This window comes from Salvia hispanica, chromosome 5 (genome assembly GCF_023119035.1).
Source record: "Salvia hispanica cultivar TCC Black 2014 chromosome 5, UniMelb_Shisp_WGS_1.0, whole genome shotgun sequence".
Lineage (NCBI taxonomy): Eukaryota > Viridiplantae > Streptophyta > Magnoliopsida > Lamiales > Lamiaceae > Salvia > Salvia hispanica.
The window spans coordinates 28,523,884-28,545,391 of NC_062969.1; the positions used below are offsets into that span (position 1 = coordinate 28,523,884).

Here is a 21,508-nt window from a genome sequence, read left to right on the forward strand (position 1 = left end):
TTGTAACTTCGATTTCACGATTGCAAATCGCAACTTAGCGTTGCGCGGAAGTTAGCTTGGGGTTCGCAACTCACAAACCCAATTCTGGCATTCACGATTTGGCCTTAATATGAGACAATTGCAAATTATAATAAGGTTATGATTTAATAAGTATAACTTGTAAGTTATGAGAGATTTAACACAAATTATCAATAAAAAAATTGCGAAATTAATGACAATTTCACCGTTCAAACTTATCTGTGGTGGACAGTAGAATTTACGAAAGGTGACTTACTATTATTCACAAACCTACCTTAATCTGGCTATTTTTCTTCGGATAACTTAGGCACATCATATATGTTAAATTGAACGAGGTAGATTTCGAATCGAGTGTTCTAGATTCTGTGTAATAACTAAAAATTAGTTTACAGATTTTTGAAATTCAAAAAATCTGCCTTTCAAGTCCACAAGATCCATTTGACTAACTTTAAATTACATTCCAGACAAGACAAATTTTACCTGTTCTGCACATAATTGCCGTTGGATTTCCAGCACCTTGCATTTCTGTATTTTGTTAGTATTCAAAGTCAAAATTATTTGTTCTCAATTCTAAAAATTTATATGTTCCAAATCTTTTACAAAACATTTCTTAGACTAAAATAACTTTCTTATGTTATCAGAATTATTTGTATTTTAGTTCTAACAATTTGTTACTAGGTAGGTCCAGGTTCAAAATTGAAGTACGGACTAACAAATTTACATATAAAAATTAATTGAATTTTCTATTTAATACAGTCAAGAACTAGTATAAATATCCTCTTTATCATTCATCATTTTCATTGTATTTTGAATCCACATATCTCCTTACTGGCTCTGCACTTTGGTAAACATTCTTCTCTTCTTCATCTCTATTTTCCTTATCATTTTTTATAAGCAATCTCGACTAACTTATTTAATTCATGTTGTAGAAAACCTTCATCATGTGGGAATTTGATAGAAACAATGTTCCAATGGCTTCTTTCCATGCTATGATGCATGGAATTCACATTTTATTAGTGGATCATGATGCAGAAGCTTTAATCAATACAGCCAAGCAACTCGAATTGTGCCAGTACAAAGGTATGTAAAAATTCCCAATTTTCTTACTGAATTTACTTTCAAATTAGATCCTCTCAAATCTTTGTTTTTTCATGAATTGAGAGATATAATGTTGGCGAAGAGTAGTTCATTTGTATTAGTCTTTTTAATTGGTCGATTTTGATTATTTTTTAGAAGAATCTTTTCATTCACCGATCTTGTAAATTCGGGGATGAGTGGACTTATACAAATTTACTTCTGATTTTGTTTTATTTACTTATTTGGAATGTAATTATGCTATTAATGATGTTTGAGTGTATGCTGTTGTGTATTACTTTAATTCGTTTTTTTAATTAAACCAAGGTGAACTCTTGTTGCTATTACTATTTAATTCTTATTAATATTATTGTTTTGCAAAATTTGATTCGTTAAATTACTACGACTTCCAATTACTAGAAGAAAAATTTCTCTTGCTTGTTATACCCAAACACTTCAAGTTTCATGTATAAATTTTTTAAATATTACGCAGTTAATTAGGATTAAAAATCAGATCTGTAAGTACACTATATTATATCTATTACAAGAAGTCGATCAATAGTTGTCAAATATTTCCAATCATTTATTTCCATTCTCTATATATCTTGTGCACGACACAATTTAGTGATGTATAGAAAAATATTTACTATATTTTTTTATTTTGTTTATTCATCAGTTACATTCGTTGAGCACGCATCTGCTGCTATAGCGATGCTTGCGACCGGAAAGGCTAAATTTGATGTTGTGATGGCGAACATCGACTCTCCTGATCTCCATGGATTCAAACTTCTTCAACATGCAGTCTACATGTGCATCCCAGTTGTTTGTAAGTTCAATATATACATTAATTTTCTATATTTGCATAATTGTGAAAATTTATGATTTTATTGACATCCTTTGATATTTATATAGTGATGTCTGAAGACGACGATGCGTTCATAGCCATGAGGGCTCTCGAACATGGAGCTTTCCTTCACATCAAGAAGCCTATGTCAATGGAGTTTTCTCGATGCTTGTGGCAACATGTTGTGAGGGAGAAGACGAGAATGGCAAGGGATAGGAACATGTTTATGGCATCGAACAACCTTGGACCGATACAAGGGGTTGAGTTTAGGGAAGCGGTTCAATTAAGGGACGAAAACCCTAACCCTAACCCTAGCATGAAGAACAAGGGCAAATACAAGAGTAAAGCTAGGGGTAGAAGCGACGATTATGGCGAGGAATACGATTCGGGAAGGATGGGTCACAAGGGTAATGTGAGGAGAAAAATGTGTACCGAGTGGACTCAAGAACTGCATGCCAAGTTTATGAATGCGATCGAACAACTTGGTGAAGGAAGTATGTGTTCCATGACTTGTTCATTCAAATTATACTATTTCCACATTACATATAATTAATTATGTCATGTTACTTTCTAGGATGTTTCCCCAAAGAAATCCTAGAGATGATGAATGAGCCGGGCTTAACAAGAATGCAAGTGGCAAGCCATCTTCAGGTTAGGCTCTGTTTTGTTAATTTTCCATGTGTTGTTATGTCAAGGCATTGAATTGGATGAAATTTTATAGAAATGTCGAAATGATAACTGGCGAGCTCCAGAAGAGCGAAAATCGACCCCACATCCTCAACAGGCAAGTTCGAGTGGGAGTGGACCCCAATCAAAGCCACGAAGATTCGGTTCAAAACCCCTACCCTTATCGGAGACCCAAACACCAAGCAAAATGGGAAATGGATCAATCCCTGCATCTGATGACTACTTACATTTTCTGGATATGGATAGCCTCACCCCTACCACCAACCAACAGGTAATTAAGATACCTTTCAATACACTTTTCTATATGCATTTTCCTTCAATTTCAGTTACTAATTACCTTATTTATACAGAATTGTGGCGAAGCAACTTCCCAGAGCAAGAGCGCGTGGAGTTCCGACACATCAAATCTGGACAGCGATCACTCTGAAACTAAAGCCAAACCTTAACTTTATCATATATTCATTTACCTTTTTTGTCTTTTCTTTGTAACTACAGTTACCTATACTGTCTCAAATGTTGACTATGGTTTTGTTACTTTGGTTTCTTGCCTTTTTTTCAGAATTTTAATGTGACCTTTCTCATTTTGAATGAGGCATCAATATTAATTCTCGTTTGATATCAATCTTCTCCTTCCAATGCGCAGCCTACTTTCCTTTAATTCTTTTATTTGTTCAAATAAAAGCATCAATTGACTGAATGAATGAGAAAAAAATCTTAGCATTAGCGAAATAATACTATTAGAAATGGATCACTCACCCCTTAAAAGGCCTCATAAGAGGGAGGGTTGTCCACACTTATATAGAGAAGCTAGGATCATCACCAAGCCGATGTGGGACAATGACTTGGAGAATTTAACACGCCCCCTCACGTGTGGGCCGGAATGACACATCGGACTTCCATCACGTGGGTAGGCAAGAGAAGAGATAAAGAGATAAACCATCATCGACTTGGACCCTGCTCTGATACCATATTAGAAATGGGTCACTCACCCCTTAAAAGGCCTCATACACTTATATAGAGAATGTTAAATTCTCCAAATCATTGTCCCACATCGGCTTGATGATGATCCTAGCTTCTCTATATAAGTGTGGATAACCCTCCCCCTTATGAGGCCTTTTAAGGGGTGAGTGACTCATTTCTAATATGGTATCAGAGCGGGCCCAAGCCGATGATGGATTTATCTCTTTATTTCTTCTCTTGCCTACTCACATGATGGAAGTCCGATGTGTCATTCCGGCCCACACGTGAGGGGGCGTGTTAAAATTCTAATATCTTGTCCCACATCGGCTTAGTGATGATCCTATCTCTTACATATAAGGATGGATAATCCTCCGCCTTATGAGGCCTTTTAAGGGGTGAGTGACCCATTTCTAATATGGTATCAGAGCGGGCCCAAGCCGATGATGGATTTATCTCTTTATTTCTTCTCTTGCCTACCCACGTGATGGAAGTCCGATGTGTCATTCCGGCCCACACGTGAGGGAGCGTGTTAAAATTCTAATATCTTGTCCCACATCGGCTTGGTGATGATCCTATCTCTTATATATAAGGATGGATAACCCTCCCCCTTATGAGGCCTTTTAAGGGGTGAGTGGCTCATTTCTAATATGGTATCAGAGCAGGGCCCAAGTCGATGATGGTTTATCTCTTTATCTCTTCTCTTGCCTACCCACGTGATGGAAGTCCGATGTGTCATTCCGGCCCACACGTGAGGGGGCGTGTTAAAATTCTAACATCTTGTCCCACATCGGCTTGGTGATGATCCTATCTCTTATATATAAGGATGGATAACCCTCCGCCTTATGAGGCATTTTAAGGGGTGAGTGGCTCATTTCTAATATGGTATCAGAGCAGGGCCCAATCGATGATGGTTTATCTCTTTATCTCTTTTTTTGTCTACCCACGTGATGGAAGTCCGATGTGTCATTCCGGCCCACACGTGAAGGGCGTGTTAAATTCTCCAAATCATTATCCCACATCGACTTGGTGATGATCCTAGCTTCTCTATATACGTGTGGATGACCCTCCCCCTTATGAGGTCTTTTAAGGGGTGAGTGGCTCATTTCTAATAAATACACCAGAGTAATTTAGTTTGTAGGAATATTTGAGAGGACAATTGGTGGAATATATGATAAATTGTTTTGGAGATGGTGATGTGAGCAAACTAATCAACACTTTATTTTTGCCGCCTTGCAGAAGAGCAACGTCCGTGCCATTGGGCCGGGCCCATAAATAGTGAAGAACATGCTCTCCGTGGAAAGTACGATTATGCATGCTCTAAGGCTATATATGTGGATTATACTTTTATTTTACTGTAAAATAAAAAGATGTGATGAATAAAATGGGTTTATGAATAGAATCATCCCTAAATTATTAATTAGTCATTTAATATGGCCATTGATTCGGTTTTTTTTTTTTCGTCCTAATACAAGTGGTACAAGTGATGGATTTCTTTTTTTTGTTGTCCACCATACGCAACTGCTTTTTTAAATTTAACGAAAAGCAATACATTTATTCTTTTTATTTTCCTATTTTCTATTTTACTCTGTCTCATGTTCTATTCTCCCCACTTACTCAATAAATATCATTTTCTTATATCTTATACCCAAAAGAAATCAATCATTTATAGTGAGACGGTAAAAGGCAATACTACTATATTGTACTACCTCCGTTCCATAGTAATGGAGGCGAAACTTTCGGCACGGAGATTAAGAAAAGTTGTGTTAGGTGAGTTAAGTAAAGAGAGAATAAAGTGGAAAATGAAAAAGGTAGAGAGATGAAGAGAGAAAAAAGTAAGAGAGAGTAAAGTAGGTGCGGAAAAATGTGTTGACTTTTACTAAAAAGGAAAATGACTATATTACTATGAAACGTACCAAAATGACAAAATAACTCTATTACTATGGAACGGAGGAGTAGATTATAGGGTAAAATAATTAAATTCATAATTATTTTATCATATTTTACTTAAAATTGGAGCAAATCTTGCTCTAGGGACCCTTTTATATTACTTCATTCATTCCTTGAAATTATGAATCATTTCCTTTTTTTAGCCCATTCCTTAAAATCATTGATTTTCTAATTTAGAAAAAAAAATTTATCTCATTTAGTAGGATTCATTCTTTATTAATAATATTTAATTATTATTATTTTTACTTTATTAATTCTCTATTAGAATTTGTGTCTTTTCAAACATTATATTTAATTATTATTCTTTTTACTTTATTAATTATCTATTAAAATTTGTGTCTTTTCAAACATTATATTTTTAAAGGATAAATGGAGCAATATTTGTCTAAAAGAAATAAAATTATTCATTTTTGGGTCTTGTGTACTTGATAAGCCCATTTAAAATTTCCATAAATTTAAATTTCGAGCCCATTAGTCTGAGACTCTGAAATGAGTGACATATTATTCCTACCGAACAGCCCCTTACTAAGCCCTAATTTCACCCCCAAATTTTGAACACGATCGATTCTCCTTCGAAAAATCCCCCAAGTCGTTCTCTGCATCCGAAAGTCTCCTCAATCTAAATTCTCAGAAACACTCGCTACTCCCATCATTTTTGCAGCTGAGGTATATCTCTCTTGATGTACATATCTATGTATGTGGAAAGGAAACATTTTTGTTTTCATGTCGTGATTGAAGTAGTGAACCGAAGTTAATTTAGCAGGGTTTTCTTGAATTAAGTGATAGTGTGTGAAATCCTCTTGCTTAAATAGTTAAATTTCACCACAAGTTGTATTCAAATGCTTAGTCAGCTGCATTGCGACCTACTTGGGACTGTTCACTGTTATTTGTTCATTTAGATTACTCCCTCCGTCCCAAGATATTAGACCAACTTTCCCTTTTAGGATGTCCCAACATATTAGACTCATTTCATTTTTTAGCAAAAAACATCTATCTTATTTTATTCTCCACCTACTTTTTTCTCTCTTCTCTCCCCTACTTTTTCCCCCTCTCATACTTTACTCTCTCCACTTTAACTATTTAAATATCAATTCCTTAAATCATGTGCCCAAAAGAAGCGAGTCTAATACTCCGGGACGGAGGGAGTATTTTTTTCGTCAAAGCTTTTTTTTTTTCCCTAATTAGTAGATTGGTAATATCGTGAATTGTCGCATAGGATTTTTTTAGTTTGAAAGAATGACGGAGGTTGGTGAAGACGTTATGCCGAAGGATGCCAAGATTGTGAAGGAATTATTGAAGTCAATGGGTGTCGATGACTACGAGCCTCGTGTCGTAAACCAGTTTTTAGAGCTCTGGTATCGCTATGTTGTTGATGTGCTGTCCGATTCACAGGTGTATGCAGAGCATGCTGGGAAGTCTGTCATCGACTCTGATGATGTTAAGCTTGCAATTCAGTCCAAAGTCAATTTTAGTTTCTCGCAGCCTCCACCTCGAGAGGTAGTTTTTGGATTCTTTTGAGCTAATATGAAGTGCTTTCTTTAATGGGTTTGCCTATGATGCTAGTTGGTGCTGCATTATTACTAAGTAGCCATTGATGTGGGCCGGGTTGTTTGTTTAACTCATTATTTGTAGTATCAACAGTTGATGCATATTATAAGCTTGTTGAATATACGGTGATGCAAATGAATCTATATATTGTAGTGTTGTCACAAGGATCCTCGTGAGCTTCTCTAATTAACTGCTCCCCATTTTTCTGCAAACACAAATATTTAGGATACTTTCTCGTTAATGTTTTCAATAGCTGTTGCTTGCCTATGTTGATAAATGATATGACTGTGACACAAATGTGTCTATATAGTGTAATGGCGTGATCATGGTCACATGAGCGTACTAGTTAACTGGTCTCCCTTTAAATCTAAATTCGTATGTTCTGGATACTCTTCTTGCATTCTAGTTTCTGATAACTTTTGGTCAATTCATCTTGCGAAGAAAGTGTGCAAATTTTTAATAAACTTGGTTTGTGTTATTTACATGGTCATGTGATACTATTGTGTGCTACCATGTCCCTTAATAGGTGCTGCTAGAGTTGGCTAGGAGCAGAAACAAGGTCCCCTTGCCAAAATCAATAGCTGGGCCGGGGATTCCTCTGCCTCCGGAGCAGGACACGTTGATCAACCCGAATTATCAGCTTGCTATTCCAAAGAGACATAACATGCAACTGCCTGAAGAAACGGAAGAGGATGAAGAGACTGCTGATGTCAATTCGAACCCTAATCCTAATAATCCTCAAGACCGGAGAAATTTGTCTCAAGGAGCTCAGCGCGTCTCGTTTCCCCTTGGGGCCAAACAGTCGAGATAAGTCTAATATTGTAGTAATGCTTGTAATATTAAAAATGATTTATGTACCAAGTAGTTGGTTTAGCTTGTATAATGCACTTGGTTATTGTCAACGGCAGAAATCTGAACAATAGACTTAGAACTCAGTGCATGTTTGGTAGGGGTGATAACTCAATCCCATACCAATCCATGCGATATTTTCTTTATATTCACTATATAAGATTGAGTATTTAAAGAATGAAAGTTATAAAACTCATCAATTCATACTATCCAGGGTGACAGATAGAGAACACAACACTGCACTACCTCTCTGTCCACACAAAATATAGTCTTATTTGTGGACGGCACAGTTTCTAATGAGAAATTAGTAGAGTAAGGATGAGGAGAAAAAATAGGTAAAGTATGTGGAAGATGAGAAAAAAATGGGTAAAGTATGAGATAGAAGCTTTCTATTTTTAGAAATGGAACAATTTTTGTTGGACATCCCAAAATGGCAAAATGAGACTATTTTTCGTGGACGGAGGGAGTATATTACAACTAGAAATGAGTCAATAAAGTAACATACTTTCTCTCATCCCTTAAAAATATAAACTCCTTCCTTTTTTGTCCATCCCCTAAAAATAGCAACTTTCTATTTTGGGAAGTTTCTTTTTCTCTAATGAGATGGTACCATTTTCTACTAACACACTTTTCTTTCTATCACTTTTAATTTACCAATTTTGCATTAAAACCGTGCCATTTCAAAAGTTTTCATTTTTAGGGGACGGAGGGAGTAAATTACACGGGAAATAACCAATAACAAACTAATTGAAATTGAGGGAACCTTCTATCCACAAGACGGTATTAATCCTGGGTTGTTCTTGGATTAACGTATCACCCCCAGAAAAGGATCTTCTTCCAAACATGTAAAAGGCATCTTAAACTCGTTAAACACAACTAGTATTGATTAATACTCGGATGTTGCACACACTTTTTCTAGGGACTTACCTGGAGTTGTCGAGGCTCTCGCTCCCAATAGAGGGGTGTGATCATGTTAGCCACATTTCAGATTTTAAATCGAATACGCAAGAAATAGTTAAAACTAGTTTCAAAAGGTGTCTCATTTTTCAATCCAAAACAATTTTCCTCTACAATTACCAAATTTCACTAGAAAAATCATCATTCACACATTTTCTACATAAATAATTTATGACTTTACCCTTGATCGTCAGTCACGCGCTTCATTGATCCCACAATACCCCGAGGCGTCGTCGAGGATTAAACTCGGCATACAACTCTCGGAGCGAGTCAACGCAGTGGCATCGCGGGGGCTACTCGGCATTGATTTGGATGTCTTCCTAATAAACTGCGTCATGGCCCGGATCAAGCTCACCTGCGGGGGGCGGAAGCCCGAAAATTGGTGCAGAAGGTGAGATGTCGGGCCATGGCCTCCTCCGGGCTTATGAGCTTCCGGCAACGCAGCACTTCATCTTTCACGGCCTCCGCACAAAGCCCGCAAATCCATTTCCCTCCGTACCTGTTATTTTTCACTAAACTCCTCAACTTCTTATCAACATCAACTATATATCAATGATCGAAAGCAAAGAAATAAAGTAATTACATTTCTCTAATTGTGGCGATGTAAGAAGGGGTGCATTCTTCAGAAAGGCCGCAGCAATCGCATTTCACAAAATCCACATCGTTGGAATCACTCATTATAACTAAAAACTGAGATCAAAACCTTCACACCTCTATGCAAAAGCACTCATCTATAAAAAGAATTAAAACATAATCTTATTGGAAATTAGATGTAGATGTGATAAATTTGTACTATTATTAGTACTATATTTTTACAATCTAATGCGTGTGAGAAAATGTTACTCCACTTTTATTAGTGTATGAATAATAGTACTTCATGTCGTCTGCACTCATTCATTCATTTGTAAAATCATTTTGAAATAAACGATGAAGTTCACACACATGTCACGCGTAAGTTGGTAAACGAATTATAAAACTAGATTATATCAATGAAAAACCAAAGATTTGTGATTCGAGATTTGGAATAAATATATACGTATGCTACTTTAGCATTGTGGAGATTGGAGAATATTTTATTAGTCAAGTAAATGGTCAGTATTATATGAATAATGAATTATATCATTCACACTAAATTATGATGATTCATCAATCAAATTTGTTGGCTATTTGTTCCTTATCAACGCACGTTTCTTGATTTTTTAATCTATCATTTTTAAATTGTGTTGTGAACATTCTATACATTGTGAAAGGAAATAAAGTACTATCAGAAATAAGTATACTCGTCAGCCACTTTAGAAACTGAGTCATGAGTTGATAATGATATATTATGAGGAATGAGATGGAGTATACTTATGTGAACCCCACTCTTGTTTGACGAACGTTTAACATTGTTTGTTTTGATTTATATATTTAGTTTGATTTTAATATTTAAAAATGTTATTGAAAATTTTAATCTCACAAAATTTATAAAAATCAAAGCTTGATTTATTATTTTATTAATTTATTTAAAATTATAGAGAAAATGAGCAAATCGATCTTTAATTTTTATAAATTCTATAAAATTATAAATTTCAATAACATTTTTTAATGTATTAAAATCAAACTAAATACTTATATCGAAACAAGCACTAAACGTGCATCGAACAAGAGTGGTACTCATATAAGAAGCTCACGTAAAGTTTGTAGCATAGCATTCATCATCATAAATTATACTAACAAAGTTTGGGTTTTTTATTTTTTAATGTACTTCATTTTTATTTTTTTTTTTGTTTAAAATATAGTACTAGAAGTATAACTTTTATAAAAAGTTGGCATGATCTAAATTTTGTTATTCAATCTGCCGAGGAATAGCTCAATAAAAGTCTTTCTAACCCCCAGAGATCTAATAATAATAATTCACGGAAAACAAATTCATTATATTATGTAGTAGTACTTAATTAATCTTACAGATATAGATGCATATAATTGCATGCAAATTAAATTTTGGAATTTGGGATACCTACCAAACTTATGAGCAGAAATGTAACTATAAACCTGAACCGCCATATAATAAAAGAGGCAGAAAATTTCTATTTATTTGCCTACTAAAAAAAGGGCAGAAAATGCAGTCTAAAGAGATGAAATGCATTCAGCCACAAAGAACTATATTTGGCTATTTTGCAGTAAAGGAACCAAGAATCATCCCTACACATTGTGCACATTTTTCCTACCTAGTGGTGTTAAGAAGAGTTTTCGACAACGCATGCCCTAATGAGCTTCTTCGACTCGACTATGGGTATCCGACACCCCACCTTCGTTTTCAAGTACTCTTATCAGCTTTTCAATCTCTCGTCTATATACGGGCATGAAGTGCTCAGCGATCATGGTCTGTGAGAGCCTTAGTTTACTATATAGTGACCTAGGAGTGAGAAAGATTGCGACTTCTGTGTTTTCCTCCGGGCTACTGTCCGAGTCGCTGGAGGAAGCGTCACTGTCTCTTTCTCGTTCCAACTCATCAGAAACTAGCGTCACTATGTGCATTATCTTGCCGGCGGGAAAAAATCTATGCACCTCCTTTGTGTTAGGAACTGAGGCTTGAGATTGAGGGTCACTTACCTCAGCGATGGCTGCTTCCTCTTCTTCCCGGATTTCTTTGATTGTACCACTTTCCTCATCTGATTCTGAGTGTTTATAAAGCTCGCGCTCTATTTGCTGCCACAGCTCTACCTCTGTCATCCGATCTTGAAACTTTGCAGGGTCCATGATATCGTCATATTCCTCAACTTCGGTATTAATTGTGAAGTCGATCTTATGCTTGTCTCTTCCTTCTGGTGAAGATGCGGGAAGTGTCAAGTTTTCAACTAGTGAGGTTGTTTCTTCAATTGTTTCGAGAAGCGGCTCCTCTGACGCGTCTCTTTGAGAAACGGAAGACTCTGAAGGGTCTTCAGTTACATTGCAACTCATCTCAGCTGCTGTGACTCTGCGACGAGGGCCTATGCAAGACCATGACCGGAGGGTTGGGCGGGACCAAGCGGCTTGAGCCATACTCTGAGCTCTCTTCATGACGACCTATTTTGGCGAGAAAAAAAAGCTCAGTTCGAGAGATATAGCAATTGACGCTCCAACGTGATTTGGAGACTAAGGAGAACAAACACCACTTGACAAATTCAAAAAAAAAAAACTCAAATTTCCCACATTGTACAATTGAAAGCAATTTTAAGATGAGAATTGGCACCTGCGTACGATTGGAGACTGGCCTTAGGATTGCACCAGCACCAGCTACTTTGGCTTTAGCACTTGCCATGGAAGGAAGACGAGAACCCAACGCTGAAGCAGAGCGATAAACTGTACTAAGTATTCTGGTACGTTCGATTTGATTCCGCAGATCATTCACCCAAGCAGATGCTGTTACCTGTAAAACTTACAAGTCATTAGGTAATGTACACATGTCAAAAATGAAGTCAGAATGTGAACAAGACTCGTAACAACACCTCAGCACGCAAATCATCTACTGATGCAGCCGAGAATGTGGGTACTAAATCAGCTCCATTTATTACAGAGGTAATGCAGTCATTACCAGACTCGGCCAGTTCCCATGTCATACAAGCAGCTGTATGTGATCATCGAGAGGCAGTTAATAGTTTCGCACATTAATCACAGACTCAATTGCCAAAGAGGATAACAGTAACAGAAAAGGAACCTGGAGCAAACGCAACACAGGTAGCAGTTGATAGTTCATGTTTTTCTCGCAGAATATATGTTAAAAGGGCAGCAGTACCGCCACCAAGGGAATGTCCTATGATCTGTAGGAAAATGTAAATAATTCATGTAAAGAGAGTATCATTAGAGACACAAAGCAAGAACTTAGTGTGGCATGTGAGGAAGTTATCTACTACTGATTTTTCTAGGGGCATATTTGGTTACCAAGAAGCTAAGAGAATGTTCTCAGTGAAAATTTTTCAAAATTACACCCTCTCTCTCTCTCTCTCTCTCTCTTAACCTTCCATGTAGGAGAGAAAGAGAGAGAGTGAAAGAGAACAAGTTCACCACCTCTGTTTTTCTCAAAGCACCCATTCAGCAATAAAATAGTTCTTCTTTGCACATTCAGAAAAAAAAGGATATTCCGAAAATTTAAAATCTTGGAAAAATGGTGAGCAAACTTGGACCTTAAGTTTGTAATCAGGGTGCTTATCAAGTGAAGTGAGAAGACAAGGAGTTGAAAGCTTTGCAATCCATCTAGCAGCTGCAACCATTCCACCATGTGCATAACCTAGAACTAGGTTGATGACTCCTCCCTCACCGACCACTGAATGATGGAATGGTACAACAGCTCCGGTAACAGCTGTCAAAGTGTCCTTTATACTGTGAGTTCCACGAATCAGCAATAGGACAGTTTTTGATTTATGGTCAATCAAGACAGTGAAGGCTGGCTTCAAAATCTGCATAGAAAACTTTGCTGTCAGAAAAATAAAAAAGTATTGAAACTGATCTCCAGCCTAAGAATTTTAAAGAGAGCACTATAAATTATAAATGAAACTTACTCCAGCTTTAGGTTCTTGAAGGATAACGTCTTCTTGAGAATGGCCAGTCTCTTCCAGAAACTTGGGAAATGGTTTCTTTGAGAAATGCCAACAGTGAGTGAGTAAATATAGAAGATATCTGAGTTCTGCAGCAATTTCAGGTCCTTTAAGCCGTATACTATCACTACCTCCAAATTCACGGCCAACTTGTAAATATCCCTGTAAAGTTTGCCCATAGCCTAATCCTCAGTATCATACAATTCAATTGAAGGATATGCAGTTCAGTGTGAAAGACTTCACACAAAAAAGAGAGCACATGTTGTTTAAACTTTTTGATGGGTGAATAAGTACTATGCTACGTAACCAAATACTATCTGATACTTCAACTGAAGATCACGCAACCCTAAGTTGGCAGAAGAGTACTTAAACTGCGCACTAGCTGTGAGCCAAAAAATTAGTACTACAAACTTCCGTTCTGTCAAACTCGAAACTTACAACATAGCAAAGCAATAGATCTCAAAGTAGGGAATGCCAACTGGAGATAGATATTTAATTAATGATTAGCTAGTAACAATGCATAAAATCCAACAGACACTTTCTGATACGAAGTACCTTCAAACGCATGTGTTGTCTAGCATGTGTCTTATCCACTATTATATATGTATAATGTATATTAAATATTAATCAAAGTTCTAGTATAACATCTGGGCTGTATCCTATCATGTTGAGTGTCTTACGTTGCATGATTTGCATCTTATTACATGGGTGATAAAAAAGTTACACCTTACCCTTAAAGAGTAATTTTATCAGTCTAGGTTAAAATCAGGCAGGACGACATATCAAAACCAATACCAAACTCTTCAGAGTTTAAACAGTGATCTGTATTTGAACTTTACAGGTCTAATTTCAAGTTACATAGGAGATTCATTTGCTATGGGTGTAGTAAAAAGTCAAAACAATGGAAGGTGTCATACACATACACATACACATACACATACACACACACACACACATATACACACATATATAGAGAGAGAACGAACTCCAAGATGAAACAGAAGCTAATAGTCATCACATATCAGCACAAACATACCTGCCTTTTCAAGAGAAAGCTTATGCCAAAAGCCAAATCACCAATCGGCCACTTCCCCAAAGTTTCTGAATAAGTGAATCTAAGGGTCTCCGAAAGAGTTGAAATGGTCTCTAGCCAGGTCGCAGGAGCTTGTATAAGTCTATGAGAAACTCTTTCAATACCTAGCGGGGCATGAACTTGTATCCCTGTTCCATTTTCTTCATCCTCATCACCAGTTGTTGGACTTGATTGTAGTTTCTTATTTAATGTATAATACAAAAGTGCAGCAGCACCAGCTGCTGTTGCCATTGTGGCTGTCGCCATAATTCTCGAGTCCCTAAGGTAAAATAAAACAGAAATGCAAAATCTCAATTTGAAATTACATTTTTAAAAAAGTTTATTCAACCTCTCGAACATTACTTGTAAGGAAGTCTATAAAGTTGAAGGCAAGCATTATAACTACAGCTAAAAACTGTGATGCAAATAAGAACTATACAACAGTCAACCTAATGCAAATCCCTGAGAATCTATCAACTTCGTATGATTAATGTACGAACGAATGAGAAGAAAGGGAACCAAAATCTTTAACTACAGAACTTACATAGATAAAATGTAATGTGAGGAAAGCAGAAATCTTCACTCTTCATCAAGTCTCAGTTCGATTTCAATAACAACAATCCACCAACAAAACAAAAATCACAACTGCCCAAAAATGAAATAATTATACACAACTTCCCATCCCTGAATAGCCACAATTTAATTTTTTTTAAAAAATATGTATCTAATCTGTTAATAGAACAGCACAAAGAAAAATCCAAACCTAATCAATCTTTCGAAATTGAAAAACTTCTAAAAGAAAACGATCGAGACCCTTTCTCAAAATTATTTAACCCATTGCAATCACAGAAAAACAACAAATACTAACACCACAAGATTATCCCCCCAAAACTGCAAAAACCCAAAATATGCTAATGGAAATTAACCTGAACATGATTAAAACCTCGAAAAGAAAAACCCTTAACAACCCGATTCTGAGGCATATAAAAATGAGTGCTTGCACAAAGAATACTCAACAGAAAAAGAAAACAAAGAAAAAATATAATCAACTCAAAAATACTAAATTATCAACGGACCTGAATTGATGATGGCCGAGTATCGAGAGAAGTTAGATAACTGATGGCGGAAAATTTTAGCTTTGCGTAAAAGAATTGCGAGAATTAAGTAAAATTAGCATATGAATTTGGGGTGCAGTCAACACGAAAATTGAGGGTATGAATAAAATTCCTTGCGTGTTTTGCTAAATCAGGAAAGTATTTGGATTATGATGATTTGAGCGCAAAATTGGAAATTCAATCCTATTTTCTGGTTAGCTAACAATGTTAAGCTTCTACTTTTCTTCATATACAATTAATATTTGTGAAGGTGCTCGAATTTCAAAGACGATCGTTTCATGTCTACGGAAACCGCCCAATCTATTTATTTCTTTTCTCTTTAATTAAACGATGGATATAGGGAATAATGATATAAAGCCCAAATTGAATAATCAGTGCTGGGCCTAACTATGAAGACAATTTTTCCAACAAAAATATGGTGATAAATATCAATAAATAGTACATGCACCCTTTAAATTTTAAATTAAGTTTGATTTTGTACAAATAAAAATAAATTATTATTAAAATTTTATGATATTTTTTCACATGATTTTTTAAGCTTGATTTAAAATAAATATAGAAAAGTCAATAAAATATATTTTTTTCTTAAAATGTATAGATATTTAATAAAAAAATTTAATGTTTTATTACATTGTTGTAAAATGATTAGTATGAAATTTATATTAAATTAATTAATTTCAAAATTTATTTTCAATCTAAAATATAAAAATAGTTCACTTATGTATGTAAGTACTAGGAGTACAATTTATGTACAAAATATCATTGGATAAATAGCTGTTTTGAAGTGGAGCACTCTATCTTCAGTCCTTTCAAACAAAAATTTATTATTCTCTGTGTTCTAAAAAAAAGGTTACATGTCATTTATTTTTATAATAAATACTTTATCTTTCTTATTTTACTTTCTAGGACTATCTGTTTCTTAGCATTTTTATTTTCTCTATATTTAATTTTTAGTATTATTTTTTAAAATTTCAAGTTCAAAAGATATATTCAAATTAATATGGAGTAATACATAAGGAGTAGTATTAGATTTCACATAATAGTACTAATATTTATTGTCAAAGACTTAAAAGCATCTTAGAGGGGAGAGATAAAGTGTTATAACTAACATAGTACTCCATTCTCTAAGAAGAATGGTATTAAGAATGTATTATACATTTTCCCATTTTAAAGAGATATTTTTATCTCTATATTGATGTAGAGGTAAAATCGTAAAATCTTATAATTATCATATTTACCTTTTTTCATGAAAAATCATTCTCATAGGAAAAAGTATTTGAAAATTATTATGCATTTATGTTTTGGAATGTATATTATACTATTGTTTTATTTTAGAAAATAAATTATCTTTCTATATTATCTTAAAGTTTGTTGGTTTTTGAAAATGTAAATAGATACATCTAGAGTAGGGTGATGATGATTTGCTAACTAATTAGTAATCCAAAATTAAAAATCCTAACCATTAGATAAGTAAATCTAGTAGTTGAAATAATATCAAGTAAATTCTATTATAAATTCAAATAATAATTAAATAAATTTGAAGGGTATTAATGTCATTCATATATAGTAGTAGTAGTTAAAACTAACTTCTTTCCATATCATCAAAATCATCTCAAAACTTTAAATTTACATAACTCTCTTAATTTAATTTTTTTTTTGTAAAAAATATCAAATTAAAGATAATTTTATAAGAATTCTAACGAGATCTCAACTGCATATGTTCCGACGATATTTAGATAATGAAATTTGATCATTTTTACTTTCAGTTTTCGTACATGTTGATAAAAATGCATAAAATTTTTTCAATATAATGCATGACACTGTATTGATATTTTCGTGTACTTGTGTTGAAATACTCATATCATTGTGTTGATGTTTGTAATACACTATGTTTGTCACGACCGCCCTTTTTAGGGTTGATAAATGCGGGTGGTCGCGACTAATGGGACTTTAAGAAAGGATAATTTTCTAGGGTTTCAATAAAGAGTTTGACAAAGATAATTAATATTCAAATAACGAGGGAAATCAGAGTAAATGCTTAGGTTTTGAATCCAAAGTCAACAATTATCATAATTTGTAATCCAAGAGGGAAAATGGGTTGAAAAAGTGTCATAATTAAGCGCAAGCAACAAAGAGTAAGAGTGACGCCATGTATGAAGACACGACGCCCCTCGAAGTTCAAAATGAATCCAACAATGTTTAAGGTTCAACTCAACACCACCAAAAGCTCGTTGCCGCTCAACCTGCACATAAGGAAAACATATGCGGGCTGAGTACTAATAAATACTCAGTAGGCTCGTGCCGAAAACAATTTATCAAAAATATTTATATTTATCATGCCATTGTTAGGTAGCCATCGAGGTTTTAGCTTTTGAAAGGCCCGAGGCACCAAAATATTACATTGTTCAAAATCACGACTGCGCAGTCATTTTCCCATAGACGTTTACCATATCTGCTCATACATGACTTGGAATGTGGCCACAAACCAAGTCACTAGACCGGCCAACCCGTACGCTGACACACGGTCTACCATAGGTGTACACTAATCCAAGTAGGGTTTGCGGCCCTACAAGGATCCGAATTCGATTTATATAATAAATGGCAAAGCCATTTCAGATAGGCACGTTAAAACAAAATACGGCATGATAAATGTATTTGCATTTCATTCCCATTGATAAAAATAGTTAGGACATTGTCCTTATTTAAAAGAGAGCTCATCTGAGTGCTTATTCCAAAATATATTCTTTCCCTTGCGATCACGATTCACTTGCAAGATATCACCTTTAGAAATTAAAATCACCCATAGATCAACACAAGGAATCAATCAATAAATAAGATGCATGCATCCTATGTCTCCAATTATTTTCTCGATCATGATTACAATTTTTTCCAATTAAAAGTTTAGGTATTTTCAATTAATTCTGGCCACTCACGCCCCAACAAATTATAATAAAACATGCCCAAACCAAATAAATTAAGTGGCCTAAAGAAAGAAATAATACTCCCATTTGTTTACATGTACTGCAAAAACCATTCCCCTTTTTTTTTAAAAGAACAGAAACTAAATCATTAAAAGAATTAAAACCAAGAGAAATAAGTTCTTCCATTTTAATCACACGCATTCTCTCTCTCAATTTTTCTCAAAAAAAAAATAAAAGAACAGATCTAATCAAATCAGATCCCTAAAGCAGAACCCGCCGATTCTCCGATTCGCTGCTGCACCAGAGTCGACGCCGCTGCTGACTTCGTTTCGTCGCCCGCTCCCGCCGCCATCGCTCGGCGCCGCAGCAGCCGCTGCGTCGCCACTCCGGCGGCCTTGACCTCATCCGAAGCAACCCCGTTTTCCCCAATAAAGTTAATATTTTGACTTGATTATTTTAGATTTTTAATTCAGGTTGCTTTGATTTCTTTAATTAGTATATTGATTCCAAATTTATAATATACGGTGGTGTAGGATGTATGAATGAAAAGAAATAGAATTGGATGTTGGCGTATAGGTGTGGGGTGTATACCTTAGATTAGCAGATTTGCAACTGAAGGAACAAACAGGAACTTCCCCTCTTTAGTTCTCAGTTTCTGACAGGAATAATGAAAGAGTTGATTTCTAAGACATTGTAGAATAACGGGAGAGGGAAAATCAGCATATGGAATTACCTTGAATCTGTTTCGATGAGATAGGAAGAAGGACAGCCTTGTTCTTATAAATTCTTGCAGGAGTAGAACTTGATTCGTGAATGAAATACTATGGAGGAGTGGCGGTAGAAAAAGAGCAGATTAGGGTTGGGAGATTTGAAAAAATATAGCGTGTGATTTGAGGGAGTAGAATATGGAATTTGATTTTACCAAATAAATCATCTTAATGGCTAATGCAAGTCTAAATTTGGGTATTATTTGCAAATTAGGGTGAGGGGGAGTGAAATCATGGGAGGAGAGTATTTTTGGTAATTGATTTCACAATTAAATTGAGAATAAGAGTTGCCTTGACTAAATTTTAAATTGGCAAAATTATTTCCAGATTTGGAAAAAGAAAACGGTAGACTGGAAAGATGATCCGCGCTGGGATCTTTTTAAGAGAAGTCTTTGGGCTCAAGAAAAGGGATCAAGGATTAATTAGATAAATTTGGTTCATAATCCTTTGTATTTTATTTAAATTGTGTAGCCCACAACTTATTCTTCGCAATATTTGATTTGTTCTATTTATTTAATTTATCAGATCCAACTCGGAATTGAGTCCGATAAGTATTCCTCAAGGAAAGGATTTAATTAAATTCACATTTTGATTTTACCATCACAAATTTCGAGCTTATAAAACAAATAGATTCATCAAGCACCCATTATTCCAAAGCCTCGTCATGTAATAAATGAAATTGACTCAAACAACGCATAGTCAAAACACCAAATCAAAATAGGTCTCGAGCATTTCAAAACCAAAATTCACTCGCTAATAAATCCACCGACTTCACGACATCGAAAGCATTAAATGCAAAAATTTTAGGGTTCAAAAATTAGGGTTTAAAAAGTGGGGCATTACATCCTACCCACCTTAATAAAAATTTCGTCCCGAAATTTGCGATTCCTTCATCTTATCCGCCACGGTTAAAGTATTTGTTAGTGTTCTGATTCTACACTCTCCGAAATGGTACTTGTCGCACACATTGTATTGTGGTGGTTTGGATCGGAGATCACCCCTCTGGCTCGATGAATTTTGTCTTCCCCCATACAGTAGTCGGTTTTGGGTGGGGTGGTATCTCTTGTTTTCATAGTGGGTTCTATTCTCATCCCACTTCCTCTTCTCTCGGGAATGCTGTGGCAGTGGTAAAGCCAATATAGTGTTTCACGTCACCCTCTCCTTGGGCATAGCTGCCTCAACATCTAGTGCGAGGGTCAACGCTTCTGCATATGTAAGTCTCCCACGAACATCCAAAGCCATCTTTATCTCATGTCTTAGACCCTAACGGAACTTATCGGCCAGCTTCTCGTCGGTATCATCTTGTTCAGGTGCATATTGATACGCTCAGATTTTGCACTATTTTAAGGCCATTATTTGGTTCGTTTTCGATGTCAAAGCCACTCTACACGTTCATTATTTGCATATTTGGTCTATTTTGGTATTTTGACGTGTTTTGTGAGAAATGTGCATAATTGAGCCGAAAAAGGGAGCCAAAACGCAAAGTCTGGAAATCTGGAGTTAGACGGCGACCGGCGACCGCCGTGGAGTTGTACGACGACCGCCGGCGCCCGGCAGGCAGTAAGCAGGTGCAGCGTTCCGCTTCGGAAAAATACACTTGGAAGAGAAGTCTAGCTGGGCGACCGCCGGAAGTCATGCGGCGGTCCGCCGCCGGAGAAACAGACTCTCAGGACTCCAACGCGGCGACCCGCCGGAGAAAGGCGGCGAATCCGAGATGCCCTAGATTTGCTCCAAGATTTACCATATTTTGAAGATCTTTTCCTTCTACAACAAGGAATGGCTTTCCCCTATAAATAAGACCTCAAGCTTCATCAAAAGAGAGAGCTTCTACTTGCAAAATAATTCATAGAGATCAAAAGGTAGAGTACTTCACTTGTGCAAGGAGTTGGAGAAGGATTTCAAGAACATCAAGAACGACAAGGATTCAACCTACGGGTTTTATTTGCTTTAGTTTTATGTTCCAATTGTCTTCCCTTCAATCTATGTGTTTAGCTTATTTCAATATGAGTAACTAAACTCATAGGATTCTAGGGATGTGTTAGTAACAACTTTGGTTATACAATTCCAATTTTCTATTTAATATCCGTTTTGTTTTTACTTTGTTTCTTCCCTAAGTAGTTTTGGTGTTGCATGATTGAGTGACACAATCTTGTATGATTTAATATAACTTGTTTCATTACTGTGAGAGAGTTC

General features: G+C 35.7%; 3 protein-coding genes and 1 long non-coding RNA gene across 8 annotated transcripts; 2 read left to right on the plus strand and 2 right to left on the minus strand.

The window, feature by feature from the left end:
• Positions 1 to 989: 989 nt before the first annotated feature.
• On the plus strand, positions 990 to 3,069 carry LOC125189762 (two-component response regulator ARR1-like). Its single transcript, XM_048087000.1, has 6 exons — positions 990 to 1,098; positions 1,769 to 1,918; positions 2,005 to 2,430; positions 2,511 to 2,587; positions 2,658 to 2,894; positions 2,974 to 3,069. The coding sequence occupies exons 1-6, from the start codon at positions 990 to 992 to the stop codon at positions 3,067 to 3,069; spliced, it is 1,095 nt and encodes a 364-aa protein (XP_047942957.1).
• Positions 3,070 to 6,016: 2,947 nt separating this feature from the next.
• Positions 6,017 to 8,110, plus strand: LOC125187086 (transcription initiation factor TFIID subunit 9-like). Of its 2 annotated transcripts, none has more exons than XM_048083599.1 (3): positions 6,017 to 6,196; positions 6,758 to 7,027; positions 7,605 to 8,110. In XM_048083599.1, the coding sequence occupies exons 2-3, from the start codon at positions 6,767 to 6,769 to the stop codon at positions 7,887 to 7,889; spliced, it is 546 nt and encodes a 181-aa protein (XP_047939556.1). In that variant the 5' UTR covers positions 6,017 to 6,196; positions 6,758 to 6,766; the 3' UTR covers positions 7,890 to 8,110. The 2 variants fall into 2 exon arrangements, with proteins under 2 accessions (XP_047939556.1, XP_047939555.1); XM_048083598.1 differs by having other exon boundaries at positions 6,018 to 6,196; positions 6,747 to 7,027.
• A 2,666-nt stretch (positions 8,111 to 10,776) lies between these two features.
• LOC125190622 lies at positions 10,777 to 15,881 on the minus strand. Of its 4 annotated transcripts, none has more exons than XM_048087969.1 (9): positions 15,589 to 15,881; positions 15,057 to 15,157; positions 14,477 to 14,792; positions 13,405 to 13,602; positions 13,030 to 13,302; positions 12,564 to 12,666; positions 12,355 to 12,473; positions 12,099 to 12,275; positions 10,777 to 11,932 (listed from the first exon to the last, which is right to left on the minus strand). In XM_048087969.1, coding segments are annotated over exons 2-9 (1,989 nt in total). In that variant the 5' UTR covers positions 15,059 to 15,157; positions 15,589 to 15,881; the 3' UTR covers positions 10,777 to 11,131. The 4 variants fall into 4 exon arrangements, with proteins under 4 accessions (XP_047943926.1, XP_047943928.1, XP_047943927.1 ...); XM_048087971.1 differs by lacking the exon at positions 15,589 to 15,881 and having other exon boundaries at positions 13,405 to 13,479; positions 13,572 to 13,602; positions 14,481 to 14,792; positions 15,057 to 15,524; XM_048087970.1 differs by lacking the exon at positions 15,057 to 15,157.
• Positions 15,882 to 17,640: 1,759 nt separating this feature from the next.
• Positions 17,641 to 19,523, minus strand: LOC125186523. The gene is made up of 3 exons (XR_007170460.1): positions 19,282 to 19,523; positions 19,140 to 19,203; positions 17,641 to 17,870 (listed from the first exon to the last, which is right to left on the minus strand). It is a non-coding gene; the product is annotated as an uncharacterized LOC125186523 (long non-coding RNA).
• Between the last annotated feature and the right edge of the window lie 1,985 nt (positions 19,524 to 21,508).